Source organism: Carassius carassius, chromosome 2 (assembly GCF_963082965.1).
Source record: "Carassius carassius chromosome 2, fCarCar2.1, whole genome shotgun sequence".
In the NCBI taxonomy this organism is placed as follows: Eukaryota; Metazoa; Chordata; class Actinopteri; order Cypriniformes; family Cyprinidae; genus Carassius; species Carassius carassius.
In genome coordinates, this window is record NC_081756.1 from 50,485,055 (window position 1) to 50,510,757 (window position 25,703).

General features: G+C 39.1%; 1 protein-coding gene across 49 annotated transcripts in view; it reads left to right on the forward strand.

Moving 5' to 3' along the window:
• Positions 1-25,703, forward strand: part of LOC132111450 (receptor-type tyrosine-protein phosphatase delta-like) — a 349,673-nt gene that overhangs the window by 267,434 nt on the left and 56,536 nt on the right. For 27 of the 49 annotated variants that reach the window (XM_059518754.1, XM_059518809.1, XM_059518832.1 and 24 more), the window contains 3 exons: positions 22,259-22,447; positions 23,318-23,326; positions 23,877-23,894. In XM_059518754.1, coding sequence (XP_059374737.1) covers positions 22,259-22,447; positions 23,318-23,326; positions 23,877-23,894 — 216 coding nt within the window. Of the gene's footprint in view, positions 1-22,258; positions 22,448-22,520; positions 23,895-25,703 lie in introns of those variants that run through there. The other 22 variants (XM_059518883.1, XM_059518896.1, XM_059518913.1 and 19 more) reach the window with 3 other exon arrangements.

A 25,703-nucleotide genomic window follows, 5' to 3' on the forward strand; every position in this document is an offset into this window, starting at 1 on the left:
CTGCTGCTTACTATGTTTTCAGAACATGTGATACTTTTTTAGGATACTTTGATGAATTAAAAAAAAATTAAAAAAAAAGCTATGTTTTTAGAATATAAATATTTTTTTATAACAATATACACTACTGGTCAGTAATTTTTTTTCTTTTTTTTTATAAAATCAATACTTTTATTCAGCAAGGATGTGTTAAATTGATAAAAAGTGATAGCAAAGAAAATATATTATTAGAATATATATTATTAGAATTTTTTTTTTTAATAAATGCAGTTCTTTTTAACCTTTTATTCATCAAATATATTAGACAGCAGAACTGTTTCCAACACTCATAATAAATCAGAATATTAGAATGATTTTTTAAATGTATATAGATAGATAGATAGATAGATAGATAGATAGATAGATAGATAGATAGATAGATAGATAGATAGATAGATATAAATAGATTCCATTTGAAGTCATCATCTTGGTAATAAATGTGATTATTTTACCGTTATCAATTTTTATGTAAAATGTCTTAACTCAGGCTCTCCAATCCAATAATTAGTCAAGGAAGATTGAAAACGACTGCCGGCTCGTTCGTCACACTGGAGTGGAAGGTCAAGTCGAGCACAAAGCGTTGTGTGATTGAGTATTGCACACGGAGAGTATGCAGTGTCTCACACACTGGACCAGGACACGCACTACAGATGTAGTATGAGTATGAGTACTGTGTTATTCTCTCTCCGAGCCTCACCTGAAATGATGGTCTGGTTGGAATTGTTATAATTATGAACATAAATCCCTGAACAAATATTTATCCATTAATATAAATGAAGGAAGCCAAGTTGTAGTAATTACTGCAGATTCAGCCAGTGGGCAAGCAGCTTCGTTTGAGCATGAATAATGACACAAAACGAATACATATTCCGCCGTAAGATTTCAGGCTGTGGCAGACAGCGCGAGCATCAGAAACAAGCTTTGCATTAAAGGGTCTTTGACTTAGTTAAGCCCCGACATACTTTTCTTTCCCTAAAAACATGCCGTTCAATCAGGCGTGCTTGTGCTGTGTGGAAATATGGGTCATGTCTTATTCATGAATGCACCCACTGAACCGGGACCAATGTAGTCGGTCCTTTCGCAGACTAGGGACTTAGGGCCAGTATTTGCCAAACAAGGTCAAAGGCACAATGCATTATACATCAAAGAAAACAAAAAAATCTCCAAGCTGGAGAAGCGAAAACATTTCTGATGGCCGAGAACTGTTCCAGAGAAATGCCTTTCACAATATAATTCACCTCTTACAGTAGTTTTACCATTTACTCACCATCATGCCATTTCAAACACGTGTGAGATGTTCAGCAGAATGTTAGAACAAAACAACAACAATGTTACATTAGTTTGCATTAATAATGACAATATTCTTTTCAACACTATATGATGCTGGTAAATTCGTGCACGACTTTGGTAAAGACAGAGGAAATCCTGAGGAAATCGATGCCTAAGACCAGACTGATGCGAACATGGCCTTTGTTTGCAGGATTCTGTTTGTTGGTTAAATAAAGCAGAGGGTTCTGGAGAAGTAAAGTGCCAATAGACATGCTGGAACTGAAAGGGCTTTAAATGACCCTGAGGGGGAACATTAGCGTCAGAATTTGGCTCCAGGGATGGAGAAACATCAGAGAGATTAACTGAATTCATTTAGTTCAATGTGCTGTGACCTGATGTCCATTTGACATCCACTCTCACAGTCAGCCGGAGAATTTCATCAGCGCTGACGTTACAGCGCCGCGGGCACCGACTTCATGATCCTGTCCTGAGAACTAGCTTATATATTTCATAAGCCATTAGCATGAAGAGTAAGTCATTTTAAAAACATCAAATGTCTGTTTTACCCTAAAAACTGTGATTTTGGCCAGTCTCCACTTTCTCAATTGTATCCAGCAATGATCCTGAAGCATGCAACAATTTCAGTTCTGATATAGTCAGTTGCATTTTATTTTTATTTGTATTGCTTGTATTAAGAACTTCATTAGATATTAATTCATTTGAATTTGCCAAAAATTAACATTTAGCAGTGCTCAGTGTTTTGCACTCAATCTGTTATTGCATACAAATGTAACACCCAGCAAATTACATATTTGTATTATAAGTATATTTATTTAGATTTTTTTTCTTTTTCTTTTACAATTTGTAGTGCTGACTGCGTTCATCAAATTCAACGATCATTATTGAAAGAAAACAAGATTTTGATGTACATTGAGATATACATTTATTACAGTATTTTGAAATATTTGCTAACATTATTCAATTAAAAAGTAGTTCATATTATTTCAGGTCTAGTAAATAATATGAATAGGGTTAGGGTTAGGGTTAAGTAATATTAACAGGTTAACAACAGGTAACACAATTTGGTTATAGGCTAAATCTGCAAACCTCTTACTACTCATTCTAGTGCCTACAAATCACACAAATCAGATCTTAAAACATTATGTTGCAGAAAATGAAAATGAATAAAACCATCTGTTCATGAATCATACATTGGATTCATCGAGTTTTGAGTTAAAGTTATGGTGCTCCAATGTTTAAAACAATTCCTGTCTCTTCGTTTAGTTGATAAGAGCTTTCACAGACTCGTCTTTTGCAGTAAAGTAGGATGAATATTGTTGTGCTCTGAAGGGAACTCCAACAGCTGCTCTTCCATTTGGATCTCTGTTTCTGTGCTGATCCAAAGTGGAGTGATTCCCACAGTGGAGCTCGAGGATCTCTGGCAAATCCAGTTAAAAAGCCTCTGCGATCATGACGGATGATACCGACGGGAAATGCTGCACTCTCTGCCTACAGTTGAGGCGTCTAGACAAAGCCTATTTTATGGTAATCCAGAAATATCCGTGGCAGAGCCAGAACACTGGCACCTTTCTTCTGAACGTACTCAAAAGTGCATCAGTTTACTCAAATCTGACCATCCCTCAACTCTTGCTTTGAACGAAGACATAATCTTCAGCACACAGTTGCACAGAAAGTCCACCGTGGCATAATTTAAAATCCTGACAGAAAAAACAAAGGCATTGATGACCGTCCTCAGCGCCCGCGGCGGCTTTGAGTGAGGTGTGTTCGTGGCCGCATGGAGGAAAATCGCTGCGCCTGTTGTTTGGTGTTCTGACAGCTGCGTCGAGGGTAAAAGAGCCAGAATAAAGCTAGCGGAGCACAATGTGCTTTCCTTTACCCCTCTGCCTTGCAATTGCCGAGACCCAAGCAGCCCGCCGCACTTTCAGACGTTTCCGAAGGGCCTTTCACCGCTGGAAACATGCTGACTTATCTCGCAACCCAGGTGAACCTTTCTTTGAGCTGGAAAATGGAAATGTAGAAAATACCTGAGACAGCATATAAAGTCGGCGTACCTTTGTTCGAGCAAAGTTTCTCTGCACGTCCCCCTCCATCCACTTTATTCTATTCATCAGAGAAATGGAACAACAGATAATGATGAGTTATTTATTCTCATAATTAAAGACAGAGCCGTTAGACGTTATTGATCTTTTCTCTTGTCTAATTAATGTATGGGTAATCATACAGAATGTGTTTGGACTCCAAGATACAGTATATGCTATTTTCACTATTTTCAGTGAAAATACCCTCTGCATTAATTAAATCACATTTTTGAGTTACCATACTTTGCCATATCTGGTTTTGTTTCAGTCAATTGTGCAGCAGGAGCAGGGTTAGGAATCACTGCCGTAGGGGGCTTTATAATTAAGAAAGACTAATAGTACTGATTGTGGACTAAATTATTCTTTAAAAATAAGTTGAACAGATTTTTGTGTAAGCTATAATATATATATATATATATATATATATCTCCATGTGTTTGTGTTTCCTCAAGGACATGCATTGGCTCTGTCCAGGCGGTTTGTGTTTGTGTTGAGCGCTGGCTGGGGTGTGAGGAGGTGCTAATGGTTTCGCGGGAGTGAAGGGCTCTTATCTGATGGCTTTGATGCTCTGCATATTGGAGTCATTTTCTGCTAGATGAATTGGCCTCCTCCGGGTCGCCCTTAATTCAACTAATGACCCTCTTGAGAGGAGAGGCTCCACACATCACTCTGTAATTATGGCTGAACACAGCATCGATGCAGAAATGTGAAAGACATACAAATGCAAATTACCCATAATGCATGGCATCAGTGGAGAAAAGAAAACACAAATTTATAGTTTATAAATTCTATTTTTTTTTTAAATCCAGGAATCACAGTTTTCATTCAATATTTTTGCAAAAGTTACGTTTAGAAACATTGCTAATGCTAAGAGTTGGTGACGGCTCTATGAATGAGTGTAATCTAAAACATATCGCTAGTGCTAATATTTACACCAAATACATTTGTGCTGAAAAATGCAAGGGTACAAGATGCCAGCTGAAGTACTTTGATTTCAGTGCAGTGTTTATAGAACAACGTTTCATGTGCAAAAGACGCAAGCGCAGCAGTCCAATAAACACGTCCTTCAAACGTATGTTACACAGAAAAACAGTGCAGAAGAAAGCTTTGCAGAACTACTAGTGTATGTCTGATATTTGATGTTTGCATGATTGTTATTACACTGCTCAGTGGAATACTTGATTCTGATTGGTCAGTCGCGACATTCTTTGATAACAATCGGTAAAAGCTGATAACACATTCTCATGCGGGTAACTGAACTCAAGCGCTATGCGCTTGCTATGAACCATTTCTCTTTGTGGAAGCTTTGCATTCATTTAGCTAATGAAATATTACATTTCAAATCAGTGTTATGTGTACAATTGTTTATTTATGTCATCCTGGTATCACAGGCTTGCTATCTCATTTCATACAAACGCAGCTGCTGCCACTTTGCCACGGTTGTTTTGCACTGTAAAAAATAAATAGTTGAGAAAATGTAAAAAAAATAATAATAATAATAATAAATAAAAATAAGACACCTTGATCCATTAAGACAGCATGCATTTTTTTTCAGTTTTTTTTTTCAGTGCTAAAAGTTTCCTGGATGAAAAAAAAGACAAAGAATGTGTAAAAAGTTATAAACTTATATACAATTTTAATGGTGATTTACGAATGACAAACTGGGAAATGTTATAGAAACTTTAATGGATAACTTAGTCTAATATGTAGACAATATTTTATTTGTTTTTACAACATCTTAAAAACACCAAGATATCCAAAAACTGGATTCAAATGGTTGATCAAGGACAGTGGCAATCAACTAATGTTAAAAATGTGACTTCTTTACATCACAGCACAACAAATAGCTAACAATAATGACAAAACAACAACAATAAAAGTTTAAATGAAGTCAGAAAACAGTAAAACAATAATCCTATAACAGTGACTGCATAATTTATTCATGATGCAATGCATGGTGGGGACTCATAAAGCCATATTCAATTCTTTGTTCCGACAACTATGTCTGACTCGCTGGGACAACTTTTGGGGTAATTTTGTTGGGGTTTATAGAAAATATAATTTTATAAGATGGTGGTTATCCTCTGTTTGATGTCGGGGTTAATTGTTAAGTTAACCTCAAAAACGAAATGTTTTGGCTAAGAAATATTTAGCATGTTTCTTATTTTATATCATTTATGCACATATAGGGTATTTTTAAGACAGTATTTGTCATCTCCTGGGGACCGTAGTTTATTAGGACTGGAGCTGAACTCTGCAGGACAGTGGACTTCGAGGGTCAGAGTTAAGAACCCTTTGACTACAGATTTATTTGGTTTTATTTGCAGTAAAAACATGGTTAATTTTCGTAAGGGACTCATATTTTTAGTTAAATGTAAAAAAATGAAAATAAAAATTACAAATAATCAACATCTTGGATTGGTGAAACCTTCTGGAAAAATAAAAAAATATTTTTTTTTTGCTGTAGTTGTAATCAGAGCATCTTTCTGCCGAGGCTAATGGGATCAGGCTAACCAGACAAACCCGAGCCCATGGGGTGAGTTAGACAGATAACCGTGACACCAAGCTCATTTAATCTGAAACACATCACCTGTTACCTGTGCTTAACAATGAGTTGCATAAGTGCAGCCACACACACACACACACACACTGAGCGTGATTTAATGATCAATGGGGAGCCGCTGGGGTGTGAAGGAGGTTTCGCAAAATAAACCCACAAATGACAAACGGGTTTAGTCAGCAGAACATCCAACGATCTGCAGCCCTTAAACTGAATTAATTATAAAAGCTCAGAGGAAATGAAAGCTGGAGCGACGTCTGTCTGCAGCCAGAGGACGCAGAGAAAGACGCACTTTTGTTGTCTTTTGTTTCGCGTTGACTCGGGGAATCTCCCGCACCGTCAGCCGTAATGAGCAGCTGGATGTGACCTCGACACGTCCGCGCTCAAAACCTGCTTCAATCCTCAGCCGTTCCCACAAATCAACTGTGTTCATGGAGAATTACTGGAAATCCTCTTTTGGAGAAAGAAAGGAATTGTGTGAAACAGAGCAGATTACGCTGGACTGATCTCCTGCTGCTGGCTGGCACATGGTTTCCTCTGCGTTTGACGTGTGTCTGATCTCTGAAATACTGACATATATTCATAAGATAACAACAACAACAGAATAATAATAATATATACAGTCCCCTCAATAAGTATTGGAACAGTAAGCACAAAATAGCTTTCTCTGCTGTGGAGTCAAGACATTTGCCAATATGATTAAAAGATGAATATGCAACAAAACTACAGAATGTCACGTTTTATTATTAGGTCTTTCAACACATACATGTTTTACCAAATAAAAAGGACAGCACGTTTAGAGTTCATCCGATTATTTGATGTGAGCATAAGTATTGGAACAGCTGAATTCAAGGCAGATGTAAAAGATTAAAAGCTAATATTTAGTAACAGATCCCTTGCATGCAATCAGAGCAGTGAGTCTGTAACACATAGACATCACCAGACTCTTGGTCTTCTGCTTTACTCCAGCATTTAATGCAGCCAATTCCAGCTTTTCCTTGTTTTGGGCAGTTTCTGTCTTTAGTCTCCTCTTCAGCTGGTGAAATTAATATTCAATCAGATTTAAATCTGGAGATTGATTTGGGCAATCTAAGACTTTACATTTCTGTGCCCTGGTAAAGTCCTTGACTGAACTTGCAGGGTGTTTTGGGTCGTTGTCCTGATCCAATATAAAATGCTTTGAGTTTGGTAGCATTTTCTTGAATATTGGTAGCCAAGATGATGTTGTACCTTTCCAAATTCATTGTGCTACTGCCATCATACATTAAGTGATCATTGAAATGAAGAGGGCCTGTTCTAGACACAGCCATGCATGCCTAGAATGCGGTTAAGTTGTATATAGATCAGTGAGTGTGAGCAGAACTTCTGATACGTGCTGCATGATTGCGTGAATATTTATAAGCGGCAAAAGCAATAGATGTGTACAGCAGTATATTGTGAGAGGGACATGTGTTTGATAAAATAATTGTCGGCATTAATCAGTTAATGCGTTAACGTGATAATGCATTAACTTGCCCAGCCCTTAAATTTACAATAGTATAATATTATATTCAACAACAACAACAAAGGAAACTATAAAAGCTAAATAAATATGTAAACATTCACTTTAAAGGGACTGTAAGTAGGAATTACTCCCATCTAGTGGTGAAATTGTATTTTGCATTCAAACTAATTTTGCTCTCCAGCGCCTCGCTTTTTCAAATGCGCGTTGCATCTACGGTAGGCGATATGTACCAAACAGCTTTGACAGGATGTCTTCTAATAGCACTTCGTTTTGGCGACGATGTTTTCTTCTCCTGTGGCGCGGCATATGTATGGTCCATAATAAGAATGCTATCCAGACTCTTAAACTTGCCGGTGCAGTTTCAAGCGCCTCTCACTGCTCTGCACCTGCGTTTCTGGCTCTGACCGAAAACGCGTTGGCTTAGTACTTTTTGTCCCTCTCTGCTATTATAGTTTTGCAAGATGGCGGAACTACATGGAAGCCTCCGTCGACCTACCCGTCCCATGTATATAAAGATAATAAATTCATCATTTACGAGGATTAGTTTAAACATTGGCATAGGTATTTGTACGCCATTGAGGGCATATTTATGAATAAAAATATTGATTTTGGATAATAAAATACCTAAAAAGTTACTTATTGTCCCTTTAAAAAAAAAGCATATTTAAAATATGGAAATTCCATAATTTCCATGCCTTGTAAATGTTGAAATGACCAGATATTCACATTTTTGTAAATGTCACATACACACACTTGGCTCAGGATGAAAGTGCTCCTCGTCCTCCTCCACACACACACCCACACACACTTACAGACATGTGTCACGCTCCCGACACACACATCAACCTCTCGGCCAGCGCGAGTGGGCAGAGTCATGCTGCCAACCTTCTTACTGATATTACCCACAATTCTCCTGGATGTGACGCCACAGGGCACGCGTGCAGAAAATGCAATGATTTTCTGTCTTTTAAGCTGAAGCGTGACATTTCTGGGATATTAAAATCCTTCCTTATCTCTCAGTATAATGTAAGCCGTGTATCTAGTGAGGGACATTGATTTCCATGTTTCATCAGACGGGAAGCACATGTGTGGTATTTCAGGAGCAGATCAGCTACAGCTGCTGCAGCAAGTGTGCATTCTGATCCCGCTGCAGGTCAAAGGTCATCTCATTCATCTCAGGAATGCAGCAAGCCAGAGATCTGAAACACAGTCTGAGATTCAAAGACAGAGACGTCAGGAATCCACTCTCTCACGGGAATCAGCGCTGAAAGCTAATGTTAACCCTCTACAGCCTGACGCTTAAGGGAAAATATAACGTTTTGAACAGTTTATTGACCCTTAAGAGAAAATATCTGATCCAAACATATAATGCAAGGCTGATTGAGAGCTGAAGAAATAAATGCTCCTCAGAAGATGTGAGATGTTCTGGAGGCTTGTGAAGATCATTCCTCCGCTGAGGAACAGTGAAAGTAAAGCTTCTGGAAACAAACGCTCCTCAAAAGATCCTGAGGATCAGATTTGAGACTCTAAAACATGATTGATGGAGAATCAAGTAAAGCTGAGCTGCTTCAGTCCAGGAAGAGTTCATCTGGAGATATTACTGACGTTACTCTGACCTTTACTTGATCACAATCAGACGATCAATAAGCGTTTACACTCAAGGGCTTCCACACAATCAGAGAGTCCATGCGGAGCACATCCGCAGACACATCTACTGTATTAACAGCCAAGAGCATCTGTGGAGGACTAATGCTGTAGGAACAAGATTGATGATAAAAAAAAAAATGTGGACATTCATGTTTCATATCATAACTACAGTAGAGAGAACTGAGTGGATAAATGGATTACCACAGTGTTTCGTGACTGCTGTCAGGTCTGTTCTGGAGAAACAGTATAATGCAACTGACCACATCATCCAGTTAAGATAACAAAACAAGTATTTTATTTATTTATTTAAATATGTGGATATTTTTCCCATATCTTTTGCTGCTGGTGTATGTCCTAACTTTAAAGAATAAATGAAAATACCCAGACAACATTACATACTATGTTGTATCAGCACTTATATTATTTTCTAACCAGTTTATTAGAATGAGAAGCCAGTTTATATTTAAAATTTGGTAAAACTTTCTATACATAAATAGAGTACACTTTAGGATGCTTAAAAATAAATAGAAAAGTAAATAAATAAAACTTGTGTGAATAATATACTATAAAATAATATACTTAAGTTGTTCTATCTATTGAGAAGAGGAGAGGAACAAGCACCGAACCCTGAGGAACCTCATTGTTTACAAACCCATAAGACTTTCATTCATTCTTCAATATTTTTTTCAATATATATATATATTTTATTTTTATTTTTTTATTTTTATTTTTTTAATAAAAAAAACATGTCTTTTCAGAAGACTTTCATATTTTGCTATAAATATATAAGACATTTGGAGCGACATGAAGGAGAGTAAATGATGGCAATTTTCATTTCTGAGAGAAGTACCCTCTTAATATGACCTTGCTGTTTGAATGTCAGATTTGAATTGAAAGCTTTCTGCATGAATCTGACATCTTTGTTTTTCACATTGAGATCCTGTAACATACAGGCAAACGTGCAGAAATGTTCTCCATGTCAAGAAAAAGATGCTGGTGAACATCTGCGCTGGTTTTCTGCGAGAGGTGCTCTCATTGCTGGAGGTTGGCATTCCTGAACAGGTCACATTTCTGACTTATGAGAGACATGATTGATGGAAACACTGCAGCTTTTTGCCTCCATTACGGCAAAAGCACTCGCAAGATTATACAGCAGCTGGAATACACTGATAAACGCGTCAGTGGCTGGATTAGCCACCTGTCAGTTACCAAGCGGCCAAATGTAAAAGATAACCTTTATTATCATAGAACAAGTGTCACATGAAGAAGAGGAAAATAACAGCAAACGGAGAGGAGACGAATGCGGTGGCTGTGTCAGAGGAAGTGTTAATGGAGAGCTCTTACATTCGCTGGTGTGATTCTGTTTGAGACGGAACAAAAGCGTAATTAAGAGGCCACGCTGAACCGTGCCAAAGAAAACAAGCAAATACATCAGGGGGTGTAAAAGAGACCGGAGAGCTGAGAGGGGGTGGAAGAGCAAACGCACACGTAGTCCACTGACTTGAGTTTTAAGAGCTTCAGTTCTGACAGCTATCAGACGTCGCTGTGCTGAATACTTGATCAATATATATATATATATATATATATATATATATATATATATATATATATATATATATATATATAATATTGTGCAAGTGTATTTAGTGGTAAATGATGATACAATAATAGTTATATGTTATGTGTACTGAGGGTGAATTGTGTTTTGCACTTAAATAGCACTAAAAAGAGACTACATAGAGACTTCCTAAAAAAGTATACTTAGGATATTATTGCCTTTTCTTTTAAGAATGTTGTTGCCCAATTTACTGTCTAATTCAAATAAACATAATATTGTCAAACAAATATTGTTCCTCTATTCCTGAATATGAAGTGGTTTCTGATTCTGCGCTCTGTGTTCAATTTGACCCTTTTATTATGGCTGACTCACTGTTCCAGAGCATAAAACGCTCACTGAATTAATTAACACGGGGGCTAATTACACACACACACACACACATCAGAAACAGAAGAACGGTGGAGTTTCCTCATGTTCTGTCTCTCAAATCCTGGATCAATACAGCACGTCTCTGGGGTTCAGCCAGAGCGCCGCAATCCAAGACGAATCCAGCAACATTGACTGCCGTCACAGTCCAGCAGAGAAAACGCTCCTCTGCCCTTTTGTGGCTGAAAACACCAGCACAAACTTATCTTGAGCGAAGCGACACAAACACAAGCCCACCCTAACCTGCTTTGGCCAGGCGCTCAGCACAAAAGAACCAAAGGAAGCGGAAAATACGGCTGGGATGGCAGTCATACTTGAAGGGTTTGCTGCTATTTGTCTCTGTTGGTAATCTGTGCTTGGCGGCGGGAGGGATGACCGCAGAACAATGCATCTTTACACCAGCTGACCTGTGACAGCGGCTCTAAGGAGATTGTACTCACTCAAAACATCCAACAAATATATCTTATTATGGCCTGCAGGGATTTTCCACAGTGAATAACCTCATCCAGGCAAAAACATCTGCCGACGTCACTAAAGGAATGAGAGCGAGGCAAAGCTGCATCTAATACTTGCATCAGTCGCTCTGTGACGCTGATCGATTCCCAACCCGAAGCTATTAACTGGCCCCAGCACTGTGTGTTTTTGAGCTCCATGAAGAACGCCACAGCCGGCAGAAAGAACACCAGTATCTCGCCCAGTGTTTCTCACAGATAAGCGAAATAATCAATTATGCCGCGCTTCCTTTTAATTTCCAGCTGCAGTGAATCGTCCTCCTCTGGCTTCGCTCAGTGTCACTTAAACAAACCCTGCTAGCTTCAGCGGGTAAACAGTAACTAATCACGCTGGAGTGTTAGCCTGTCCGCAGAGACTCAATTAGCTGTATTTAATTAGTGCGCCCTCTGCGATTAGACGGGCGCGTTAGGAAGCGTTTGCGGCTAACGAGAGAGAAGCGCTGCCATTTTAGGAAGGAGGGCTACAGTAATGTGATGGAAACCTATTTAAATGTAAAAACAAATTTAAAAAAATGAAATAAAACAGATTTATGTTGACGTACTACAGTTATTAAAACAGAAAGAAACTGTAAAGAAAAGTAGTAGAAGTACTAAAATGAATAAAATTCAAAAAGAAATAAAATACATTAAAGCTATATAATAATACCCCCCCCTCAAAAAAAAAAAAAACGAATCATAATTAAAATGACAAAAAAAAATCTTAAGATTACTGAAACATCAGTTAAACTAAAACTAAAGATGAAAACTGAAAATATAAAAATAAAACCCAAACGAATGTAAAAATATGAATAAAATATAAAAAGGCTGCACAGAACAAATGCACAGAATATCAAAAACATAAAATGGGATTGAACTCACCAAATTAATTCTAATAAATACTTTACAACACACTTAAGACAATTACACATTTTTGCATTTTTATTTTAAAGAGTTAAATATGTATGAATGCGTGGAAAGAAGTGCAGTCTAACACTTTCTGAAGTCACATGACACTGTTCCCTGTCAGCAGCGCATGAGGCAGCACATCCATCGGTCGCTCGAAGACCTGAGCGTCATTAATGTGTGTAAATGGCCACCGGGGGGTTCTTTTGGCTGGCGACTCTCTTCACTGGACACCTGTGCCATTATTCTGCATCAGGTGACGTGAGGAAGGGAGATATACTGTACTCTAGTGTATAATGAGTTCAGGTGAGAGCTTGGGATCCTTTTTGCCCTTGATGTTAAAGATGGTAAATTTGATTGTGGGAAAAAGGATCTCACATGCTTCTGACTTTTAATTTAATGTTTTAAATTCCCTCTCTTGTATCATTGCTTTTTGCCTTCGAAACCCCCAGATTCCTCTTGCCTTCACCTTCCGGATCGACCAACGCTGCAGTTTTCCCCTTTGTATCTTAGCTGTCATTTAATCAAGCTGCAGCAGAAAAAAAAGGCAAACACTGCTCAATTAATTTATGGTTAAAAATGTTTTCGTCAATAACCTTTCTCCTCGAAAAGCTTACAATGATGTGGAGAGCACAAATTAAATAACAATTAACACGGTTATTTGCTTGCCATTAGCTTGAGGACGCATCTCTGCATCTGCTGTGGCATTTTTCAGCAGTTAATCAGAGAACTGGCAGAGTGAAGTACGGTTTAATTACGAGGTGTGTGTGTGTGTTTGTGTGTGTGTGTGTGTGTGTGTGTGTGTGTGTGTGAAAACCGAACACTTACTGACTTAAAATGCATTTTGTGAAATGCTTTTGGTTGCTGTTTAGATACCAATATCAGGATGAAATTGTGCAGGAATCCTGATCAACAGTGTCAGTTAACAGTTCAAGTCCTGTTGCTGAATTTACTTCATGTTTACGTAGAGACAGAGATGCTGATTTTGTAAACGGCAAATGTGGTGCTTAAAGGGGTGGTTGCCTTTTTTGTAGTCCGTAAATAACGATTACTTTAAAAGAAAATATCTCCTCTGGCATTGAACTTTGGGCGTCATAACGTTGCATACATTGTTTATGCGGTTATGCTTATAATAACTAAAGTTAAGGATGCCATAGAATACATTGATACAATATTTAAAATTGTGTATGTGAAGTTTTATCTCAAAATACCCCACAGATAATTTTATAGCTTGTTGAATTTGCCACTTTTAGGGTATGAGCCAAAACACGCAGTTTTTGTGTTTGTTCCCTTTAAATGAAAATGAACAGCTGCTCCCGGCTCCCTTTTCAGAAGAGTGCTAGCTCCAAGAGCTCATGCTCGCAGGTATACACCGGTCTTATGGTTTAATGATGGTGACCAGTAGTAGAAGTAACGGAAACCTTTAAACATAAATCACATTGACCATTGAAGTAAACATTAATCCAAGACGAGGGAGAACAGAACGGGCTCGAACTCATATAGGAAAGATAACTAGGGGCAGACAGGTGAAGAGTATAACTAAAAACCAGAAACAGGTGATCTAAATAAATGAAGCTTAACTAGTGATGAGAACAAGAAATTAACCAAATGAGGACAGACGGAAACAAACAGAAACCAAAACGTGACGATTAGTGAATTTTGTATTTTTTTTTTCGTTGCAGAATCCCACTGAGTGTATTATCAGTCCTATAGATTATGTGGAAAGGATGACAGTACTAATTATTTTAACTTTTATATTTAAAAGGCATTCAAGGATATCTGTTATGATTAAAACTAGCCACCCTTCATGCCACATTAATTTTCTATTAGATCATAGATTATCTAACAAATCTAATGCATCCCACTGCAGAAAATAATGTTGGATCTGTGTCTTTAATGCTTTAAAAGAAAGGGACACCAAAGTGTAGTGTATTCATGGCAAGGGCTGCTAAAACAATGCCAGACTACAGAAATCCATATTTAATTATGCAGCAAAGCTAAAGAAAGTATTTTGCTGTTAGTTTGAGAAATATGAATAGAAAATGTCCCAGGGAAAACCTCCCTCATACCTGGAGAGACCCAGGACGGATGTATTTGCCTGAACTTTTCGACTTCTTGCCGTTTTAGTGGAAGGAGAATTCAAGGTTCTGTATTGTGCAACGGAGACCAAAGATCAATTCCTTTCAGGAGAGAAAATGTATAGTCTCACAGGCATATTTTGATTTCCAACAATACAAATAGCATGAAAGGCATTGATTTTCAAGCAGCATGGATTGTCAAGTTCGATAATTATTAGCAGCATTGCCCCTGTTCCTCTAAGCTTGACTGCATGCATTTGGATTTATGGCAAGTGAAATTTGGCTTTTTTTTAAAGAGCTTGATTCACACGTCAACCTTGGAATTGCTTTAAAGACTTAACGCACACCCAGAGCCAATACACAATTAGCATTGTGCCTAGCTTTGAATAAGTGTCTCATACATTATTTGTTGACCTTTCCATAAACCTTGCAGATAAATTAGCAGTCGAGTGAGCATGAATCTGGTAATTTCTTCATTGACACATTCTGCATTGAACACAGGGGACAGCTGAATCTGAACAGTAAGCAAACGTTCACATTAAATCATTTAGCCGTAGCAATTACTTGACCTTGAAAGAGCGAATTTCAAAAGTAACCCAGAAATGGAAATGTCTGAAAGGTAGTCTGAGATAAGATGTGTCATATGTGTATAGCAGTCATAGCAAAAGTTGTGCTACTTTATAATTGTTGTAGTGTACATTGACAAGAGTAGCAGGGCTAGTACTGAACCCTGCAGCACTCCAGTGCTTTGCCAATCCCACCCTTCCTGGAAACCTTTAAACTGTCAGATAATGATTAGTAGTGCTGGGCCGTATACTGGTTATTTTTTTCAGCTCCATATTTTTCTTATGTTATGAATTGTTTTTAATACGGCAATACCGGTATTGTTTAAATAATGTCCGGAACGCGTTTGAGAGGGGTCTCTTTTCACTATTAGACTTGTGGCAAGGACACAGCAGTGTGTGTTACTAACCGTGAAAGTTCAGAAACTGTAGAACTAGTAGACGTGATGACCGAAGAAATCCACAATATTGACTGACCGTTACACATATCCACCGCCCACTGCCATCAGCTCCCACGCCTCACACACAGATTTAGCAACTTTCAGATGTGTTTAGTTCCTTTTTACCATAGAATATATATACCGACAAACTAGCAACTATTTTTGGATAAACCTTAGCTATGATTCAGTCGGAAGATGTCACCAGTGCTGCCCTGCGAGCGCGAGGTCTGACTCCCGGTGCAGTGTCGTCTCTTTCTGTGTCTGTTCTGGGCAGTGAAGTGGCAGAAAAGCATCTCTTTAAGCTGGCCATACCACAGCACAAAACAGCGTTTCCAAGCACCTGTTGCTTAATGACTGTTTGTAATTATAAATATGAGCATAGTTCATCTGTTAATATTATGCACTTTTTTGTTAGTTGGTTTTTGTTTTGTTTGTTTGTTTGTTTCTTACTCAGACGCAGGCAGTGTGCTGCATGAGACAAAAAAGGAATATAGCCAAAACCACTGCATAGCTGCTCAACATGCATCTACTGTACATGCATGGTGATTTTATCTGACAATGTTGCGATTATAAATGAGAGTGACTCCTGGTTATCCTACATTAATGGGTAGTGTTGTCACGATACCATAATTATTGTTTCGATACCGATACCTAGTCAAGAATTGCGATTTCGATACTTTTTCGATACTTTTCCTGAAAAGGGAAAATACACTCTCAAATATCATTGCTGTGCTTTAGTTTAAAACCGGGACAACATTCTAATCATATAACACACTAATAAATGAACATATGAACAGCAGATATATTAAACATTTGAACAAAATATAAAATATAAAATTAAAAAAATAAATTAGAGCAATGACATTCAAGGTAAAGAAAGAATAAATTTAGCAGCATTATTTCAGTTATCATAAGAAACATGAGTAATAAATTGATCTTGTCTCTGAACTTTGAATAAAAATATGAACAGCGTTTATATTAAACAATGTTTCTGAAGTCAGAACATTAAATGTCAAAAGATAAATATCAATTTAAGCAATGGCATTCAAGTAAAAAAAAAGCTAATTTAGCAGCAATATCTCAGAAATTGTAACTTATTTTGTCAGTTGTGCAACCATTTTCTTTCAGAGGAGAAAACTCAGCCAAGTGAGCTTTATTGAGCGTCATCTTTTTCTACAGTCGTGGACCGGTGGCCACAGTATCACTTGTGCTTGCACATGCAGCCTAGTGATGCGTGCGTCAGGTTTTTTTATTTTGTTAAATTATTTGGCCCGCCCCAGCCCGCAAATAAAGTAAAATTTATTTTCTCATTTCTTGTTCACTAAAGTTCCTCCCTCCACAGCAGCGCGCGAGCATGGTGTTATTAGCAGGGCATGCGCAGCTCTTGAACAGCTCTGTGAACTGTTTCATCCTGTCAAAGAGTTACTCAAGATGTGACGGAGCATGTGGTTTGTTGAACGAGATCGAGAGATCTTCTCATTCGTGAATGAGTTGAATGAATGATACATCTGAACAAAATGAATGAGTATACAGGGTCAGTGAGCCAAGCATGTAAATCTCGATCTGCAATCAGCAGATACAAAGCGCCAAAGCGGAGCTGTGCAGATACGCTCGTTTTCATATTTAGCATACAGAACTCCACATTTAATACCCGATTAATGTGAATATTATATATGAACTGTCTGACCAAACAATTAAAATGTTAATTATGCAAGAAAACCTCGTGCTTTGTTCATCTGAACAACTTATTTAAACTATTTAATGCGATTATGCACACATTTTAGTAAAGCTAAATCAGTTTAGTAAAGCCACTAATGCAGCCATCTTGCTGTAGTGTTTTTTTGCTGCTTGTGTGAGGAGAAAAATACACAGGCGTCCATAGGGAGGCACTGAAAGCATGCGTTGCACACACCAACATGAAATACGTCTCTTACAAATCTGGAACGCAGTCATTCTTTGAAGTATCGATACTAATACATTTAGGAATCATGACGTTTTTAATTTCCGAGAATCGCGATACTTTTGAAGTATCGGTGCACCGTGCAACACTAATAATGGGTCATGTTTCGTCACTATTTAGAGTGGAATCTTTCTACAATATTCACTCATAATGACAGTAAAATAAGGCATTCTAAGTCATTCTACTGCAGTAGCCTATTTCCTCTCTCAATCAGTAGAAAATTTGGTTTACATCCGGTCATGCATGACAAAAAATAAATAAATACCATCATATACCGTGAAACCGGTATAATTTTGAAAAATACCGTGATCTAAATTTTTGGTCATACCGTCCACCACTAATGAAGTAGGCATTGTGCATAGGTGTTAAATGGGTGGCATACATGATATACAGAAGTACAGAAGTGAGGCAAATTGCTCAACTATTCAATAGAATGCAGTGTATCATCATTGTGAAGGCAGCTAAACTAACAACAAGATGTGGTGCACCACAACAGATAAAACCTGCTATCAGCCAATATGACACAATGTTGGGGTCAGAGGCAAGTATTGGTTAGACATCAGAATGATCCCTCAGCAGCTTTCTGTAGCTTTTCTCGTAATTTTATACCTGCATGTTTAGGAAAACAGACTGACATGCAAGTTTAGCTGCAAAGTACCTCCTAATAGACGATGACTACACACCACAGAATAACTAAAATTAGATGCTTATCCCCCGCGTTAGGTTGCTCACAGTCTGCAAAGTCATGACAGGATTTAGAGTAGAATGTTTGCAGGAATTAATTTGTGTTAATGCCCAAGGGATGATTACTGGAAGTGTTTTAAATGAATAACATGGGAAACATCAAGCAATTCTGAACATCACAGAGCAGCTATGTTGCTTTAGTCTTTATTTCAAATAGATAAATCATGAAACCTGCCAAGAAGATGTCTAGGTTATATTTCCCTCTCAAGACTGTTTTTTGCATAAAGATTTTTATTTATTTAAAAAAAAAAACAGTTAACCATCCTCTTGTACTGAGATCATTTCCTTTTACTGAGGTGTTAAATTCTGAATTAAACCTTGAGATGTATTTCGAAACACATAACTTGGCACTTGGTTGGCATAAATTAAGGACATCTTCAAATCTTTGCTGATTTGCAGCACTCTGAAAGAGTGTTATAACGATTTCTTAGACAATGAGGAGTGATTCAAGCTCTTTATGATCTGCAGTAACTCCACCTTTACAGCAGATGCCTCCCTCTGAGATGCTGAAGTGTCATTATCACTCCTTAGTCACTATTTATACAGGAATATTATTCCATTGTCTATCGTACATTCATTCAAATCCTTTACTGTTTTCTGGAAATGTCCCGGGAACTGTCAACATACAAGCTTTTACTGTACAATGATACGGCAGCTACACCATAGAGGCTCTATAAAGTAAATCTATAGGAAATCATTGCATTTATAATAACTTTTTACACAGTTTTGCCAAAAACATTGTGAAATGCAGTGTATGGAGTGGTAGTTGTGAAATATATCTGTGTAAGCAGTATTTTAGTGTTTTTGTGTACCTGAGCTGAGGTTCATAGAAAGTGAATCCCAGGAGATGTTTGTGTGCATGTGTGTTGGTAATTTTCCCTAACGGATTGTTGACTTGTGTGTTTGTTTTAGATTGCTTGTATTTGGTTAACAGAAACGGTCTCAGGTTACTTATGTAACCATGGTTCCCTTAGTAGGAAACGAGACATTGCGTCCTCTAGGGGTCACTTTGGGGAACACCTCACCATGACCTGTGTCTGAAGCATACATTAAAAAAACACCAACAACATGTTGGCCAGCAACTGCCCATGACATCACTACCAGTGCGACTATAGTATAAATAGACGCTGGGAGAACACATCATTCACTTCTTCAACTGAAGCTTTTGTTCGAAACATGGCAAACCTAGAGGATGCAGTGTCTTGTTCCCTATTGTTCCCAGGGAACCATGGTTACATAAGTAACCTGAGATGTTCCCTTTCAAAGGAGCTTTTTACTGGGTCCTCTAGGGGTCGCTATGGGGATTGGTATTCCCACACCACCATGCTGAGGGGAGTGCAGGCCAGAATCATGGTACCAACTACCTCTACTATTTCCATGGGAGTTGCCCCTGGGACGTTAAACGGCTGTCCGTTACCTAGGCTACATACCCAAACTAACCTGTTAGGGCCAGACTCCTGGGCCCGGGGTAGTGCTCAAGGCTTGGAATTAGGGCTGCACGATATTGGGACAAAATTACATTGCGATATTTTATTTTTCTGCGATATATATTGCGATATGAAATCTAATCAAATTTTTTCTTACAAACAAAAATGGGGTGAGCACACTTACACTCTCATTTTAAATGATTTAAACATCGACACCATCGTGTCAATTGATTAATATGCGCAAGGGAGAGAGAGCAAGACAGCGCTCGTGTTGTTTGAAGATGTTGAGCGTGCGGCCGAGGCTTGCTTTCTCGCTCTCCCTCTCTCACGCTCTCTCTCGCGCGCACGTTCTCTCTCTCGCGCTCTCTCTCGTGCTCTCTCTCGCGCTCTCTCTCGTGCTCTCTCTCGCGCTCTCTCTCTCTCTCACGCGCTCTCTCTCTCTCTTGCACTCTCTCTGGCCCATACAGTTAATGATTAACGGATCAACTACAACAGCCTACACGGATGACTATCACGGATTCGTACATCGCGATATCGATGCTTAAACGACACATCGTGCAGCCCTACTTGGAATCAAGATAGATTCCTTTAAAGGGATCCGACCAAGAGCCTAGCAATGTAGAACCAACATCCTGTTCAAATAGGTTTCCTGAGGATCCATAGGTGGAGTGGCACCCAGGATGAACGGGGCTTACCAGCAAGAAAGTGCATGAAGCAACCGTGCACAGCCCTCACCATATAGGATTTTAGAAAGAATGCAGAGAACTTGCGTGCAAGTTTTAGAAAGTGCACAAAGACTTCACATGCACACTTAACATAACATGGATTTTAAGATACTGTTCTAAGGGGCTCTCGTGGCATTTCATTAGATGGAATGGTGCATCCCAAAGCCAATATGTGTGATAGTCATTAACTCGATCTATGGTAATAATGCTGGAGCGGCTAGCAGTAAACATCTAGCTGAGGGGAAGGGCAAACCCCCAACTCTCAAACGAGAGGGGAGCTCAACCTACCGCATGTCCCAAAGCTGGAACAGCTAGCAATAATTTACTTAACTAAGGGAGCACAACCCGACTCTCACGAGAGAGAGGGCTCAGCCTGCAGCATGTTCCAATGCTGGAACTGCCAGCAGTAGGCTACCTAGCTTAGGGAGCACAAACCCAACTCTCAAAGAGATAGGAGGGCTCAACCTACAGCCTGATCGTGAGAATCAGAAGGGTAAGCATACTGCAAGCTAGCCCAAACTCAGCACATCAGAGAGGTGAAGGAAGGGCCTACTCCACCTGATGTTCTGCTAAACTACCATAAGAACAGCCCACTAAGCAAGGAATTCAACTCGTAAGGGAAGAGAACTTGGGCACTTAAGGGGAAGTGCCATGCATACAATAGCCCTGCATGTTGAGGGAAGTGATGCTTGAAGTGTATTTATAAAGACACACTGGTTGAGTGGAGCCCAAGAACCAAGGTCTAACCAACTTGAAGAAGGGAAATGAAGCTGAGCACGTAACCCTTAGCGTCCAGGATTTCAGAAAGTGCGCAGAGTATTGCATGCACACTTACCACTTACGTGGATTTTAGAAAGTCTGCAAAGTGTTGAAAGTGCACACTTACCACATTGTGGATTTCAGAAAGCACACAGAACTTAGTGTCTGAATCCAGCCAAGGGGGGTGCTCACAGAGGACTTACCTTAGAAAGGACAGAAACCCAGAGGTCACAGCTAAACACGCTCCGCCCAACCACTAGATTACCACCGAGATCAAGCATATGCAAAACTTTTGTAACAAATGCATTGCTATTCCTACGAGAAGTGAACGCACTCATGCAAATGTTGTCTACAAACTCTGGTAAATGGTGAAATACTCACATCCCCTCAGTATTCACGCGAATACATCACAATGAATGAGCCTCTAGTTATTGTCTGCTAAGAGTAATTGAGTGAGTGAGTGAGTGAGTGAGAAGACTTTATTAATCCCGAAAGGGAAACTGGTTTGCCACCAACTTAAAACATACAGCCACAAGCACACCACACAGCTAAAACACATAAATAAATAATTCATAATTTTCAACAATTTACTACTTTTACACTTCTTTTTAGTTTTATTTTGATGTTTGAGGGGTGAAGAGAATGCCACCTAATTACCTTTTCCAAATGATTATCGGAAATATATGATTGTTGCTATAAAAGTATATAGTTATTCATTTGTTTTCTTTTCACAAATTGCCATTGTGAAGACAGTTCAACAATTCAAGAGACATATATGGTTTATGTATAGCTACAAACCAGAGCAGCTTAATTTAGAATCTACATTTGTAAGCCTTGTACTTGCAAACTTATTCTGCCATTATTTACTGACTAGACATTTTGTCTATTTAATATGGATGTTTGTTGACATGTTTGTTCTTGTTCTGTCTGTTTAATATTGATGTTATTTGAATGTTTACTTATTGTGTGTGGCTTTCTTCACCCCGAGTTCCTCATGCAGGTTCCAGCAGTAGCTTCGGTGAAAGTGTGTGTGTGTGTGTGTAATGGTGCTGGTGTTCCTGTGTTTCAGAGGACCAGCTGCCCCCAGGTTTCCCCACCATAGATATGGGCCCCCAGCTCAAGGTGGTTGAGCGCACCCGTACCGCTACCATGCTCTGTGCCGCTAGCGGTAACCCCGACCCAGACATTTCCTGGTTCAAAGACTTCCTCCCAGTCAACACCAGTAACAACAATGGCCGCATCAAACAGCTCCGATCAGGTAATTTTTCCTCTGTGACGCTAGAAGAAAAGCAGCAACAAGATCCGCTATTGTCCTTCTTTCCATTTGAGTTTCTGTTCTTTCTCATGGAGCCTTTTCTTTGGATTTCTGTAGGAAATGGCATCTACGTCGTCTGCGTCCCCTCTGTGTGTGATGTGTCTTGTGTTCCTGTCTGTTTAATTTATTACCCATGATTCACTGCTATGACTGCATTTTTGGACAGCTTAAATTGGGCTTTGTTTTGTTTCCATTTTAACACTTAGTCGCAAAAAGCAGCCGAACCATGCATAATAAATAACTGTCGTTCTCCATGTCCTTATTTTCCTTCCTCCAATGCGCATTGAGTAAGATCTGGCTTCATTCAGAGCTCTCGAAAGAATCATCAAAGTTGTTTTGTGTGTTGCTTTCATGTCATGACGTAGCATATGTATCGACAAACCTCGATTATGTCCGAAAATGAGAAAAAAAAGAAAGGAAAAAGAGTGTCCTTTTGTGTGTGTGTTTGTGTGACCCTCGTTGTGTGTTTGTGCCTCAAACCGACCAAATTCAGGGCTGAACACGTTGGTTATTCTTTGCATCGGGCGGTCTCTCTATAAGTAGTGCAAAACCCCTGTTTCGTTTCGCTACATGTAAACTGACCATGTCGGTTGAGTTGCTCCAATGTGTTTTCCGGCCCTCGATGCTAGGATATGTCTTCCCAGAGTTCTCCGCTCTGCCCTTGTCCTGTTTTCTTCCGTTGTCTGAATTCTCTCTTGATTTTCACCCTGTATAATAGAGTGTCAGATTTAAGTGTGTCAACCAGAGCAAACGTAAGGAATATAATCATATTTTCTATGCTGTCTTTCTTCTCTCTGTTTTGTAAATCTCCAGAGTCCTTTGGTAAGTTTGTAGATCTGAGCACACATGCCTCCCACTAATGTCTCCACCATGTTTCTCAAACTACTGTTAAAATGCATGGCATGCATTTTACTAACGATATTGATAGGCCAGCAGAACACACTGTAGCTGACTAGCAGTAAAGCACACGCTCAGGGCCACACTGGCAGGACCGACACTGACACTGTCACTCCATCTGTGTCTCTAAAGCTCACAGCTCAAAGACTCTCCACTGTCCCCCAGTCAATCAGTCCTCAGCTCTCCCCGCTAGATCACGGCCTCGGCCACAGGTCTCAGAATAGCCCCTTGTGCTTCATCCACTGTACCAGTTGCTCTTTGACCTCCTAAAGTGACCAATACTCAATCCTGTGCTTTTCTCCACTAGAGCCAATGGCTGTCTTTTCTGAATCTCTCTTTCCTGTTGTAGCCTAATACACTCTGTAAGAAAGCAAAGCAAAGCTAATTTGATTCTTCTTCCAAAGCGGCCAGCCTCTCTTCTCGCACTAACGATTCTTCTTTCTTAATCTTATTTGCATTCATATAATCCACCCAGGTGGTACGCCAATAAGAGGTAAGAGTGCTCAACTCAAGTTCACAGAATAAACAACTGACTTCATTCTTCCTGTCCCACATGTGTCTGCATCCATCAAACGCCCTCCGGCATCTTCCCATCATCCTCCTCTTCCTCAACCCCGCTCCATCCCATTCTGTTCCATCTCTCGCCTTTTTCGCCTCAGCGCATTTTGGTTCTTTGGTTTGGTTTTGGTTTCAGTTCAAGAAAGCCTCTTGTATTTTGGTTGTTTTAGTTTTTTTCTTCCGAGCCGATATGCTTACTGCAGCCCAAAGAAGCATATCCTGTACGTGTTTTTTTTTTTCATTGTTTTTGTTATCTTATCTTTTGGCCATAGCAGATCATGTGTCCCTTTTTCGTCCAACTAAAACAGCCAAACATTTTTCCCCCCTTAGCTGTGTTCTTGTTCAGCTGCACATGAGCCCAGATGTTGGAGACACGCCGGAGACCTCTCTGCCACGATTTTTTTCCCAAAAAACATCTTTCTGTCTTTACAAACTTCTTTTTTTTGTTCGCTCTTCGTCCTCCATTTGCTTTCCTTTACCTGTCCCCTTCTCAAAAGGAGCTAAAAAAGCCCAAACAACCACTTTTTTGATAAAGTTTCTGCGGTGCTTTTTTCCTTCCACCACCTATTTTTTCCTTTTCTTGGGTTGAAGGGTTTTCCTTTTTGACGTTTTTATTTTTTCCATTCTTCAGGGTTGGGGAAAAGCTAACGGTGGGTCTGGCAGATGAAACGGAGTTGGCCATTTTGTGTGTATTTTTTTTTTGTTTTTTTGTTTTTTGGTCAAGCTACTCAGGAGGCGGCAACTCAGTGCATTGCGAGAAACCTTTTTCCCTGGGTCATGTGACACCACACTGCTGATCCCATTGGTGGATTTTTATGGGTGTCATTTGTAGCGTAAAGCTATGGCAGTGATTGGTTGCTTTCTTGGCAGCACAAGCCATTTTGAATTTTGACCTCTAATACAATTGCATTTTGTTTTTCAGCTAAGGGTTGTCAAAAGGTTGTAAGTTGTGCCGACACACATTTCTTGTTCTTTTGAAATATTTGCATGTGCTGGAGGTTTATGTACTGGTAACGATAATTCTTCCAACAGATTTTTTTTCTTCTTCCATTTTTACAATACAAGCAGCCTTCTTTTTTCCTGAAAATGCTGCACTTTTTTTCTGACTTCCACCATCTGAAGTCCTTTTATTAATCAGTCAATTTTAATTGAAGACCAAATTTTATGATCCAAATTTCTTTTCTTTAAATTGTCCTTCCACTTTTATGCTGCTTTTGTATACTGTAAACCTTTTTTTATTTAAGCCATATGCTGCTGTATTGCAGTTTTCACTCATTCCCATAATGAACAGTCCTGTGAGATGTGTAATAATATTGCAGGGCTACTACCCCTCCATCACCTTTTGTAGACCTCTCAATTAATAATCGATCAGTATTATTATTGATTATTATCAAAGCTGTTTTTCTAAACAGTAAAGCTCAAACGATTTTGAACCACCCCGTATGATTAAGTGCCTTTAGAAACCCTGCAACATGTATCCTGTACTGTATGTTTTCCTCTCCATTGATGTGGTTGTAAAATATCTGAGATAATTAATGCTGCAAACTCTTTTCTTTTGGTTTCTTTCTGTGTGTCCTCTCGAATGTCTACTGCAGTGCTCATCGCGCTCTTCTCTAGGCTGGCGCAAGATAGTCAGCATGGCGAGATACGAGCTTGCGACACACTTCCATTTAAGCACCTCGTTCCTGACAAAATCATAATATGCATTGCGGATCCACCGTGAAATACATCTTTAGTGCCGAAA